This window comes from Pleurodeles waltl, chromosome 2_2 (assembly GCF_031143425.1).
Source record: "Pleurodeles waltl isolate 20211129_DDA chromosome 2_2, aPleWal1.hap1.20221129, whole genome shotgun sequence".
NCBI classification, from domain to species: Eukaryota; Metazoa; Chordata; class Amphibia; order Caudata; family Salamandridae; genus Pleurodeles; species Pleurodeles waltl.
The window spans coordinates 880,208,577-880,222,135 of NC_090439.1; the positions used below are offsets into that span (position 1 = coordinate 880,208,577).

Here is a 13,559-nt window from a genome sequence, read left to right on the forward strand (position 1 = left end):
CACTGTGGCTTATTCAAGAGGTAGGTTGTCTCAATACCTTGATGCAATACAGGGACTTGCCCGTTTCTGGCCCTTGAAAAAAAATACGATCTGCCCCCACTCCCAACTTTGGTGCTACATGCAACTGGCCCATAGCCTTCAAGCTACTTTGGGGAGTAGCCCTTAGGCTCTCCCCACAGATGAAATTCTACAATATGTTACGACATGGAAGGTCCACACAGGAGTTTTATCTGGGTTATACTCTGCACTGCTTGAGACCCGTTTCTCTAAACAAAATGCAGTTTCCCTAAACCGCTGGTGGTCGACAAGGCTAGGGACAGAATTTGAGGACAATAACTGCTTCCATATCATGGAGATCCATGATAAGACAGAAAGGCGCTACTCAAATTAACTTACTATAAGGTCCTACACCAATTGCATTGAACCCTGGTCAAACCTTTAAGAGCACACATGATGCTGGACTCTACCTGTTGGAGGTGCCATACGAGACTCTAATATTGTGCATAGTGTGGGAAAGTTTGATGCTTTCAAACGAGTGGAGGGAGGTATGGTACTATTAGGACTCTAGGGATCCATCCCCCACTGACGGGTAGAATACCCTCCTACATGACATCACAGCTGCCCAGAATGCCTCACTCTGAATAGATGGTTTGCAACAGCTCTGGCGGTGGCCAAAATGGAGATTCTATGTAACTGGAAATCAAATTTCGTACCACTACACCGAAACCGGCTGACTGACATGCAGGCTGGGGTTTCGTATGAAAATGTCATTTAAATGATCAACTACAGCAGTTTGCAAAAGTGTGGGGCCCATTTCAGGCATAAATATTGTTTTCATTGTTTCTTCTGTGGAATGCAACTGATTTGATGAGACATTCGGATTATAATATGCATGGCTTTTTTTCCCTCCCACTCTCACGTGGTCAATGTCTATAGATATTATGGTGCATCTCATCACTGGGAAATCAGAAATGGAGACGAATGTTGTACTTTATTACAGAGAGACCTGTAGGTCACTGGCGATTTATACACTTCGTATGTGATTTTGATTTTCTGCTGTTACTAAGTCATCCCTCCCCCTACGCATACCCTTCTACCCCATATTTCCCTAATCTTTTGTGGGACCTCACTTAAGTTCAAGGATACGGTCTGTTTTATGGGGTTTGAATGGGTTGGCATAAAATTGGTAGTTAGGTGGGGGTTTTTTTTTATAAGATTGTGGGTGTTCAGAAAAACCTGGAAATAGATGTAACGTGAAGTGAGACACAACATCTACCATTGAGACATACCTCTGGAAGAGGAAGCCCAAACTGTACAATTATCCCAAAAAAAAGGGCAAACTTGCAAAACTCAGGAAAGATTAGAAATATTCAATTAAATGCCTCTCGTCAATAGCTGCACATCGCAGATAACAAATCAAGGAAGCTGTTAGGAATAAACAGAACATGATGGTATGTATGCAGGAAGGAATAATAATCAGTGTCTTTCAGAGATACTTCAGAGATCTATCTGCATTTGTCTCCTCCCCATAGTCGATCTCGGACAGTGACGATTTACTAGCCGAATGTGCGCTATCAGGATTTATTTCACAAATTAAAGGAAATTGGAAGATATAGACAACATATTTTAGTGAAGAATGAGACAGTTCAACTTATAATCAAAACACATCTGAATCATCACAGAATGCAACTTATTAAACACTAAAACATACCATTTGTAAATCCTTGAAGTAGTGGATGAATAACTCACTGCTTGAAATATTTTGGTTATTGCCAACTGCAATGAGACAAAAACAAGAATAAAAGGAATGCTTGATCTATTCAACTTGTTTAATGCACAATTTCACTAAAGCAAACCTATCAAATTTCTGTGGCATGCAGAAATGAATAATTACATACAAAAAATATTAAAAGGACATAACATGAACTCATTAAGCTAAAAAACACAAAAGGTAATATGCATAACCATACTACATGTATAAGAAAATAAGCAAAATATAGCACAAGAAGAAAATACAGAAAATTGCAATAGTAAAAAGGTTTTACTTGATTATGAAAATACATCAAGAGGATGTGTTGGAATGAAAGATGGTTTGAAAATGATACAGGAAAATAGAAAAGGTGTAAAAGCATGCTACAACTTATTCTTAGGTCACTGGTTATCCAAAAATGAGGCAATTTTACTCCTTCTTACTTGGCAATCTTTAGCAATACAGTTTTTCTGCCAGGTAGGCACGTTTCCGATATATTTAAGAAGCATACAGGCAGGCATCTACAGTGAGCCAATGTAGGGATTGCAGAATATGGTAGATGGATATTTTCAGGTTCATGCTAAAAGGTATCCTGGAAAATGCCAATAGTTAATGGGGAAGAGGGAACAGATTTTAGTTATTTCTACAAGAATGGCATCACTACCCCACATCAACCAGGGATATTAAGAGGACCTATGCTGTGGTAATAAATAGTTTTGGGGTATGCCTTAAACCATTTCAGTAGACATAAATAAAACCGGTGTGCCTTAAACTTCTGTACAGCAAGAAGATTAGATACAATAGTTTAATTTCAAGTCGAAGTATTTGAGAAAAATCGAGATTAAGTGAGCTAATTATCAATATAACCATCCCCTGATATTGAAATTCAATATCATATTAGCTTGTCTTTTTTTTTGCAATCGCTCTGGGTGGCAAAAACAAAATTAGACAAAGAATGCAGAAGAACAATCAATGGCTCATCTGGGAAACCCCAAAGGCCTATTTAAATGGACACCAGAAGGAACCAAAAAGAAAAGGGAAACAACTGTTTCAAGGCATCCAGGTCAATGCGTTCCAGTCCTGTCAAACGTGTTTGGAAAGGGCTCTCCAAAAATGCACCTCTCAGGTGTTCGATTGCAGAGACTGCAAGTGACAGCTTCCACTTCAGCTTTTAGAAACTCCGAATGGAATAAATATAGCACATGAAGACAAGTCTTTGACCGTTTGACAGGGATTATCCTCCGCCCCTCCTAAAACGTCAGCTTGTATGAGAAATGAGGTAACGTAGTTCCAAGCTAGAGTTTGGATATTTATCTCCACCTTGCACAGTGAAAGTGAGAATGCGTCCAATATGATTAAACTAAGAACTGAAAGAAACATTTGAAACTATAAAATGTTTATTAACACTGTAATGCCCAGATAAGGCAGAACACATTGCCAATTTATGTGTTGAGTTTAAAGATGAAAAAAAGATATAGCGCACACAAGAGATGTTGCCAAAAAAAAAAAAAAGATGTTTAAGGCTTGGAGGAAATTTAACACTGAAGTACATGCCTTGCTCTCTGAAGGTGAAGCAATGGATGGGAAGGGGGCTTAGAGAAGAACTCGGACCCCTTTGATATTAAAGTGCGAAGGGAGACAGAATCAGCCCATAGTGGCAGAAGTTGCTTCAACATGGAGCTGATTTTATTTTTTTCCCCCCTCAGGAAAATGGAGGAATCCTATAACCAGATTGTAAAAGAATCACACTTTCAGGAAGGGACCCCTTGAATAGATCTTCGCAGAACAGGGATTTCAGTTTAGAAATACCAAACACTAGGCAGACCTACTACATTCTCTGCCACTGACAGCCAAGGAGCCAGCTCGGAGAGGACTGCCACAGTGAAGCCTGGAATTAAACAAGGCTGCCAACCCCACACGTCTGAATGGAAGCCACAGCCATCTTAGAATGCAGCACCTGCAAAACTGCAATGATGTGGATAGTCAGCCTAAGATCCTAACGGGACTGAATAGCTGGCTTCTTAACCTCATCCACATGGGAGGCTCCCACACTTACAATACGAGAGCCTTGGAAGACAGATCCGGTGTTCGATCAAGATCTAGGGCCAATAACAAAAACTCACTTTTCTGCAGCATTAACTTGAAAGCGACTGGCACTATCCCACACTCTGCTGATGTATACAGTAGCTCAAAACCACACAGAAAAATCCTTCTGGTCCCCCTGGAAATCAAATAAATCTGCACATGCCGTCTCAGAAGAGGAATGCAGATGCCAATGCATCCTTCTAGGTTTTTCGACGGGATAATAAAGCAATTGATCTGAGCATCCAGAGTCAATTTTCACTGAATTAGCAAAACGTCCCCGGACTTCACTCTCTTTCTGGGTTCACTTATGTACTACACTGCTTCGAAGTACAAAACAGTATGGCGCTTACGGACAATATAAACTCGAATAACAGGCCTTTCAAAGTTTGGACTCAAACAGTTTGCTGCAAATGTACTAAATCACTTACGTGTGGATTGAAGCAGCCCACAATCCTTGTACTGTTTTGCTGTGTATTACTATATATGCCTACTGGACCACAAATGGAACTAAAAACTGCTGCATGGGAAAGCAACACATGGTAAAACAGAAGGTATTTATAGAAAAACAGAACCTTTATAACTAACAGATTTAAAGAACTCAGCCTACCGTTTTGCAGGTACCGTTCTAATTGGCATCTTCTTTCATCAGCCATGGACTTGGTCATCGCTAGATAAAACTTTGGAGGAAATGGTGGCACACTGCTTCCGAAGTACCGTCTCAGCTTAAAAATAAATAAAAATTGTAAAACAAGGGTTACAGCCTGAAGAATAGCAATTATAAGACACATTTATCCTGAAGTTGTGTTACTCCCTCCCCGGTGCTCCACCACATTATGACTACACAACACACACCAAAACAGCTTTTAATACATCAACCAGGTAAAAGTGGATGTAAAGAATGTCCCGGGCTAACACGCTTGTTGTCTAAGACAAACTTCACATTTTCAATAGAGATGGCTATTTGGCTTGCTATTTCTTTTCCTGTATTTGGTATGTAACGCCACCTAAATAATTCATGTTACATACTAGTTCCAATGCTCATTTTGGAACATTCCCTGCATCAATTCATTTAAACGTAAGTCTTCAAGTCTAGCAGAATAAAGTTAGGTAACTTGTGGTCATATTTGCGATGGAAAGTTTAAACGCTAGACTGTTGGGACGAACGTCCTTTGCATGGCTTTGGACAAGCTGTGCCACCATGATCTTATACCTTTCTAGACTGCCTATTGTGTTTACCCCAGTGAGCCTAGCCCACTGGAGTTGGTCTATTTGGTTATAGTTTATGTTGGCATCAGAGCTCAGCTTCATGTATGGGGACCACGCAATACACCTAGATTCTGAGTCTGTGATTACCACCACTATCTCAACTAAAGCTATGCAGCTTCATTACAGACCAGGAGTACAGTCCTATTCGGGGTCTCGCCTACTAGTTGCAAAACAGTGTAGGCTTACCAACAACATTTAGAGGCTTATAACTTGCTCACTGGGTGGCCTCTGGCCCCTCATTTACTCAATTCGTATTTGCGCCCCAGCTTGTCAATCTCGAGTCTGTCTCTCCCGTGGAGATTCTTTACCATTTCTTTGGACTGTCTAGCTTCTATGCTTCCACTAATTGCATTTCAAGCACCACATGGGAGTGCATGTGTTATCCGGCTGTCTCCATCGTGTACTTCACTCCCCTCAAACTCCTTGTTGCTCTGTGATGCCTGTGTGCTTCTGCCTGATCAAACGCCCCTCCCACGCTGCTTCCTTGCCTAGCTGCTTCTTTCTCGCCTGCTCTACTTTGCCTTTTTACTCTTTGAGCTTCAGTACCCTACACTGAAAAAAAAGTGGCCACGTAATTTCGCAGGCGCATGCATGCATAGTGGATGCACCTAGAAATGCAGAGCCAGCTGTGTCCAATAAAAACAAAAAAACAAAAAAAAAAAACTTTACAATTGCTGCACATGATGTGGGGTGCGGTGCAACTTGGCTAAAAAACAACATTAGAATAGCCAATAAGTCACAAAGCCGAGTCCTATTTGCTTTGTTACAGCTTTTTTTAAATTGTTTTTTAGTCAGTCATTATGTCTCAGATATGTGTGAAGAAGAATGCCTTATATGTGTTTGGGATTGATGCTTTGATTCATGTGCACAATCCCGTAGTGGTATTGATGTTAAAATGCCACAGCCTTGGAGAAATCCCTCCTTGCACATGGAGATTCGGTCTAGGCTTCATTAAGGCTTGTAGGTCTTTGCTTGTGTTGTGTTGCTGATTGTTCCTTAAAATGTGTTCAGCCTGTTCTAGAGCATACAACAATAACTGTCAGCATCTGCTTTTGAGGACAGCGAATTTCTTGGCACGGGGCGAATTCAACAAATAATTTAACCCCAAAGCATTGCCTCCTGAACAGAAGTGTGGCACTGGCGAAGGCCAACCTCCGGGCAGCATTTGTCACCATTACTCAAGAAAATGAAACTAGCGAATTAATGCAGAGAGGACCGGCTGGCCAATAAGTTATGAGAATATGTCTCCCTGATGTAAATACTCCAGGTAAGCAAGTGATTTAATCGCAAGGCTAAAATTGACCCGTGGTCTGCAAGAATGTCAGCAAACGTGTTCCAAGCCTACTGAGAGATGGAAAATGATTTTATTAATGACAAGTTATTTCTACCCCAAAAAATTTTTTAGCAAAATTAGGGTAATCAACAACATGGGGGAAAACACTATTTTCTAACACGTACCATGCAGTGTGCATGCAGCTTTTTGATGGCAGTTCATAGCTCACTGTGGTAGATTACGATCGTAATTTATGAACTGCACAGTAACAAAAGGATCTCTGTGACAAAAGCAGTAACCCACTGAGCACTGCACGTAAAATACTGTTCTATGATCTGCATGGTACATGTTCTTCGCAGCAGGCACATCAACCCTCTGCACTTCCTTGAACTGACACAGACAAAACTAGCCCTCTCCAGCAGGGTCACCAGTTATCTTGGCTCTCTGTTACCTGAAAACTTGGGTTTTTGAGGAACTCAGTGCGTTTAAACTGCTGCACTGCTACAAAATAGCCCCACTGCTTTCAGCCTCCAGGAAATACGCCTGGTGCCCGGTACGGCCCGGCAGGAAGGAGGGCGCGTATGAAGGGAGCGAGTAAGAGGGAGGGAGAGGGGAGAATAAAACACATTTGCTGCATTCTGTTACGCCAAAGATTTGTTTTTTATCTGAGAAAAGGCAAGACATTTTTAAAATCATGAAATAACTTTAAAGACTTGCAAACACTATCAATTATAAATGAATCGAGAAAAGAGGCACAAATAAGTGCAACAAAGAAAAAAAAAAATATTTCAAGGTTGAAAATTATATTTCTTTGAAAAGCAAAAAAGTGTAAGCATGCAAAATATGAGGAACAAGAGTAAAATATTTTACAATTGCTCATTTCTTTGGAATGTGAAAAATGGATGAACGCAACTGACCGTCGTCGGTAAGAACACAACAAAAACAACTGCGCGCTGAAAATGTGCGAGTTCACTTAGTTTTACACCGACAAATGGCGCACACCACTGATCATAATCCTCGGTCATAGCTCGTAAGTGGCCCCATGTTAGTTGTTACAACCTCAACCGGTTGAGAATGTTGCATTCTGGGACTCTTACCATTAAAAGCCCAAAAGCCCCATCACGCAGAGACCTGCTGGCTAAAATGCCAGGACCATAGAAGGTGTTAGGCATGGCATGGAGCTCCTTGGCAGAGATGGACGTGCTACTCTTCGCTAGTTGGTATGCAGGCGGGCAGGACGGAACTGGCACTGGGGCATGCCTCGTATTATTTACTTGTGTCCCCTTCAAAGCAAAGTGAATACCAAAAGGAGTTTTAGGATGCTAGTGCTTTCAGAGCAAAGCATTGAACACATTAAGTCCAGCTTTTTGTTGAAGGTTTTATCAAGTTGAAGGCCAGGGCAGGGGCACATCTTGGCTAGGCTCCTCAAGCAATTACGTTTCTAATGCCCCCCTTTGTGGGGCTTTTGAGGGCAGGGTTTGCCACTGCGGTACTAGGGAGCAGTTAACAGTTGCTAAAGTAAATGTTTACTGGTGAGAGCATTTGCAGTAGAAACCCAAAAGCTTCCTTTGGGCCTCATTGGAGCCAGGCGCGAACCAAGTTATACTGTATTCTTTTTAAACTTCACATGGTTGGGAAATTCCAGAAATGTTAAGCCATCCTATAATTTTCGAACGTCTTCCTCCCTTACACTAATGTAGAAGTTGAGTACAGTAAAATGTCTTTTTTTCCGCCATTGTGATGTAAAGTCTCACCCAAATAAAGAACTTTTAGGATTCACCCCATCTTAAAAAGTGCCCTTGTCCAGAAGGTAATTCATGGTTCAATTGATGGAGCATTTTTACTTGTGACTCCTGGAGGGAAATCCATTTAACCCCCAACTCACCCTGCCAAACAAGGATATTTCATATTTCAATGATGCCCTCACGAAATCGGACCGCTACATATATTGTGCCTGCATAGATCTTCTGCGCTGTGCCAATGTATATGCCAAAGCAACCAATTCAATTAGCTAAATCACCGAAAGCCAGGTGCAGAGACTAGATTTCAGTTGTATTGGTCTTCTTTCTCTACATTTGGGCCTACCAATTTCTGAGATGTTTATTTGATGGAGACTATAATTTTTAAGCCCTTATGTACCTTGGTCAATACTTTCAACAGATGTTTAACGCCACGCTAGAACATTCTTTCTTCTCATCTAAATGTAAGATGAACATTCATATTTTATCCCTACAGACCTGGTCCATAAAGCTTAAAGCCAGATTAGCGTTACCACTTGCCCGTCTTCTTTTAATGAAGCCCAACTGGCATTGGGAAATTAGTTTAGGCCTAATAGTTTCAAGCTTCATGGTCCGCATTCTACTCTATACTTAGATGACAATTTAGAACTGTAATGACTGCAATGTTCTGGATCCTGACCAGATTTTGTGAACAAGAATACATGTTTATCTATCATTCCATTTGCGATCATTCTAGACCCTTGGAGCAAACAGAATATTTTGTAGGTGGACCAACCCGTAGGAATACGTAAATAATGCTGGTGTGGTCTAGACTGAAGATGGTAGATATCTCCCAAACCTACTCCAAGATGTAAAGACTGGGTCACAGTTGAAAAGCCAGAGCTAGTCTGTGGCAATGATTCCCTAAATTGGGAGATTGAATTGTGCTCTAAATGAGGTCTGTTCCAAAGAAGCTATGACTAAAATGAGACTGGACTCTGAAACACCGGCCAGAGGAAAACACAACTCCACTGTAGGAACTACAACATTGGGATAAATGATCAGCAGTGATGAGATATCCAATGAGTGTCAATGCTTCCTCAGCCCACCTCCAAGAGGAGCAAAGATACAGGCAGTTTCTAAGCAAAGATGCAGCATGGGAAATCGAGTAAAGCTACCACCCGAGACATCACAGCTAAAGTAACACAACGCTGACTAAAGAGGACTTAAAAGGTTTCTCACATGACTTGAAGAATGAATGGAAAATAATGTATAACAGGGAGTCCAGGAGGTTTGCCCAGGTATGAGGAAAGTCCTATCAAAGAAGAGAACAGATGTGGACCCGATAGGCCAGAGTCAAGAAACTAGATTTTAAAAAAATGGAAGATGCAAAAACTGAAGATATACTTGGTCTAAAGGTGGTAATCGGAGCACTGAATCAACAATGCACTTCAACAAACATCAGGAGTCTTAAGGCAGAGGAATAGCCTGAAAATGACAACATATGAGGCTATGTCAGGCTTATCTTTTGGGATCACTCGATGTACCCTTTTGATCCCAAATTATTTCCCTCCTTAAAAAGTAGGATTTTTACACAGTGGTGGGACCCGGGATATGGCCATGCAACATTCTAGCTAAAAAATCCTCCTCTCCTATAAAACAAACTGTGCTGAAAAATAAGCCAGATTCCATTTATTAAGATGGCCATGGGTAGATTATAATCAATGAAATTCAAACCCACTGGTTTACCCAGGGATGAAAAATGAGACCAGGCTGCCAGCTGTTCACCCTTCCTATTCACCACCAAACCTTTGGACACTGCCATCTTGAACTCAACACAGATCAAACATAGGAAGCCCAGAGGAGCTGAACCACCATATATCACTTTCGGACAGGACTCTTTTTTTTTTTTCTCTCCTGTCAATAACTGTTCTTCCTAGATTCATGCCTACTTTACCAACCATACTAAAAGATTTTGGTGACATCGCTGAGTATAAAATAAATGCACATAATTTGGTTCTTTTAGTTGTCAATCACGACAAGGGCGTGAAAGATTATCTGAGAACATAAGACTCTTTCAAGTTAGCACTGGGCTTCATCAAATATTTGGGAGTACATATCACACCATATACAGCCAACATGGGCTGAATAATGGCCCTAAAACTGAATGTTCTTTCCCAACTGTTTCATGTAGTCAATATACAGCAACAAAGGTGTATCCCAGTCAATACAGATGTGTGTCCAAGATTTCATATAAAAAAACCTCTGCTGCTCTCTGCCAAACTATTGAAGGCCCCTAGGGCAATGCAGGGTATCGTCTTTCCGGATGAACAATACTACTATAAGACAGCTTAGCTGCATATAGTAGGTGAACAGACACAAAGAAAATTTACTAAACACTGTCAGCATATGGCTAGGGCCATGGAGGAGCGGGATTTATGAGAGATATGGTTCCCTTGAAAATGAGCAACCTAGCTATACTGAAGTCAAATCACAAGCAGTCTCCTGGAAGTGTGGAACTCGCTAGAGAAGCAAAACAACTAAATACAAATCAATCACCGCACAACTACATACAGTACAACCTTGACTTCATTCCAACTTGTGAGGCTCAAGCGAGGTGGAGAACTGTAGAAACCTAAGCTTTTTCGATTATGAACAGCAAGGGCTTTAGGAGTTGCAAGAGAACTTACAATCCATCCAGAGAAGAGAGATTTAGGTATTACCATTTAGGTAATGGGCAATGCAAATCACTAAGATATATGGGAACTAGATAAAAGAGCTCAATTAAAATGGTGGTAAAATACTTTGCAAGCACACGGGCCACATTTTATTTTAGCCACACACAAATAAAAATACTAGTTCAGATTTTGGAGTAGGCGCTAGGCAGGAGGGGAAGGTTATGAAGGGACACATTGAGAACCCATCCCCTGTAAGAATGACAGGCTGGTATCAAACCGTAGAAAAAGTAAACAAGATGTTCACAGAAACATTAGACAAATGCTGGAGGAGTTGGAGGATAAAGGGAGATCCGATTCACGAATGGTGGTCATGCTTTTTAACATTTTATTGGGAAGTAGTGTCAGCATCTCGTTAAGAAATTAAAGGATATTCAACAACAGTAGAGACAGTTCTGCTGGGCATGTTTCCAAACTCCTGGGACACATTGAAGGGCAGTGACTGGGCACTTATTTTTCAATTACTGGTGCCAGCAAAAATGGTAACAGCAACCAGGTGGTCACAACAATCGCCCCCACACTGGGGATGTGGTACAGCAAACTCTGGGACACCATGGGGATGGAAAGCTCTTACAGGCCATTTAAATAAAGATGGATGCCATCCTAAATATTTGCCTGGAATCGCCACAGTACATGAACAGTGAGCACAGAAAATGTGCATTCCCTTCATGATTATGGGCTTTATACATATTCAATTGAACGTCACTACACACCTACGAAGGGGATCTCTTTCTTTTACACCAAGGCTTGAAATGTCTGAAGATCAAAAAGATCACAAACTAGAGCTTAACGCATGGCGGGAGGGGTTGGGGAGAGGGGAATGGAATAGGGGTGTTGCATTAGAGGTGGAGGGTAGAGTGGAGTTTAACATTCTGATTTTTCTGTTCGATGGGTGGTCAAAATGTTACTTGGCAAGCAGTACAAACAACAGTGGCTCCCAACCTGGGGTCCGTGAAGCCTCCTCAGGGGGTCCGCGACTGCTTAGAATATTAAGCGGCTTACATCCCCAGCTTTCAGTAATGACCCAGTAGGGAGGACCCAGGATTTAAAAAATGATTCAGTGGGTGTCCCCGGGGTCCAGTAATGACAAAATGGGGGTCCAGAGAAGTTAAAAGGTTGCACACTACTGTACCACAATGCTGAGAATTGTGCTAAAATGTGTTCACACACATTAAAACTAATGGTGTTTTAAAAAATGATGTTTTGACCCCACACAGCACACAGCCTAGTGTATAGCTAGATAGGACCTGTTCAACTGTATTTAACACTTCTTCTTCTATGACTGGATCTTCAAAGTACCTTAGCACATTTTTGCAGACTTCAAACTTCTAAATTTCACTCCCACAAGTAAACTATCTGAACCTGGTCATTCAAGTGTTCTCTTTGATATATATTTGCATAACGCATATTGTAGAATATTTTCTACGGTTGTGTGTATGGCTTTGTTTTAAACCTGGAATTTGTGTTTGAGAGATACTGGTATTCTGTTATCGTGCCACCTTGAAATTGGATGTCTTACATTACCAGAACTGAAGTCAAATTCTTCTTTTAAGTGGTAGAACTGGACTATGGACACAACATCTGGTAGTAGCTGGTTATCTATTTGAAGTCAGGAGTATGCTCAAAGTGTCCTATCGTGAATGATGACTGAGTGATCTTAAATATGCATTATTTCTCTGAAATCATTCTTCATAAGTTGCCACATTTTCATTTGTGACACAGGTATAAATGACACCAGTAAACAGGCAAGTTCAGCAAAATCAGTTGATGCATCAAAAATAGTTCATGCTGCCTAAAAGCACAGTCACAAAATAGTCTCTCTGTTCACTTTAATGAGGGAAATAGAAGAAGTCCAGTGAACGGAGGCTAAAGGGACGAGGACGTGGACAGTTAAAAAAAAAAAGCAAAGCGACCTGTTGGTGCCACAAAGGGTCAATTGTTATTTAAGCAGGACTGGCTCGCATTTGCTTGAGTTAGGGCTAGCGGCGTTGTAAATGCATAACTGACTTTACTTGCCATATAAATTGGTCAACCTTGCTGCATAATTTGGTCCTCGCTGCCACAAAATTCTAGTGGCCCTGTATATAACGAAGGCACTTCCATTTACCTTCTTCCTCTGCAGCAAAAAATGAAAATATTGCCATTATTTATTTTTTTGTTTTAGTGTGGGAGTGAAGCGAATATTGTAGTGTCTTGACTAAAATGCTCAGAACAGCCCCTAAATGGCATCTTAATAAAAATAGCATTTGTAAGAAACATGATCATGTAACCACATAGTCAGCCCCTAGAGGGCAAAACGAGATGAACAGAGTAGCAGGAAGTCATTCAGTATAACCTATATGTAGCCCCTAGAAGGCGCAGCAGTGCCTTACATATTTTGAGGCCTAGCAGGCCTACTGCAATACTAATACAAAGTAGACTCTTAAAATACAAACTTCTCCCAGCTGTAAAACAAAAGCTCCAGCCACAAGAGAGCTTTAAAAGACATTGAATGGTGGGAGAGGTTACTATTTTGCGCCCCCTCCAACCTAGTGAGGGAACCGAGAGATGACCTAGACAGAAAGAGTGTGCCGTGTTGAACATTTTGATGGTGGTCCCATTGTCCTTGGACCACCACAGGCTGAATTATGGGCAAAATTGTTTTGAAAAAGAAATGCCCCGCAAAGCATAATGGGGCAAGATTCTCAAAGTGCACTGACTATTGTAGTAGCTTAATGCTCAGAACAGCCCCT

At 41.2% G+C, this 13,559-nt stretch overlaps 1 protein-coding gene across 5 annotated transcripts in view; it reads right to left on the reverse strand.

Moving 5' to 3' along the window:
- SNX31 (sorting nexin 31) overlaps nucleotides 1-13,559 on the reverse strand; it is a 254,818-nt gene that overhangs the window by 203,468 nt on the left and 37,791 nt on the right. For all 5 annotated transcript variants that reach the window (XM_069220559.1, XM_069220562.1, XM_069220558.1 and 2 more), the window contains exons 3-4: nucleotides 4,443-4,557; nucleotides 1,712-1,776 (exon numbers count right to left, since the gene is read on the reverse strand). In XM_069220559.1, the coding sequence (XP_069076660.1) occupies nucleotides 1,712-1,776; nucleotides 4,443-4,557 (180 nt within the window). The remainder of the gene's footprint in view (nucleotides 1-1,711; nucleotides 1,777-4,442; nucleotides 4,558-13,559) is intronic.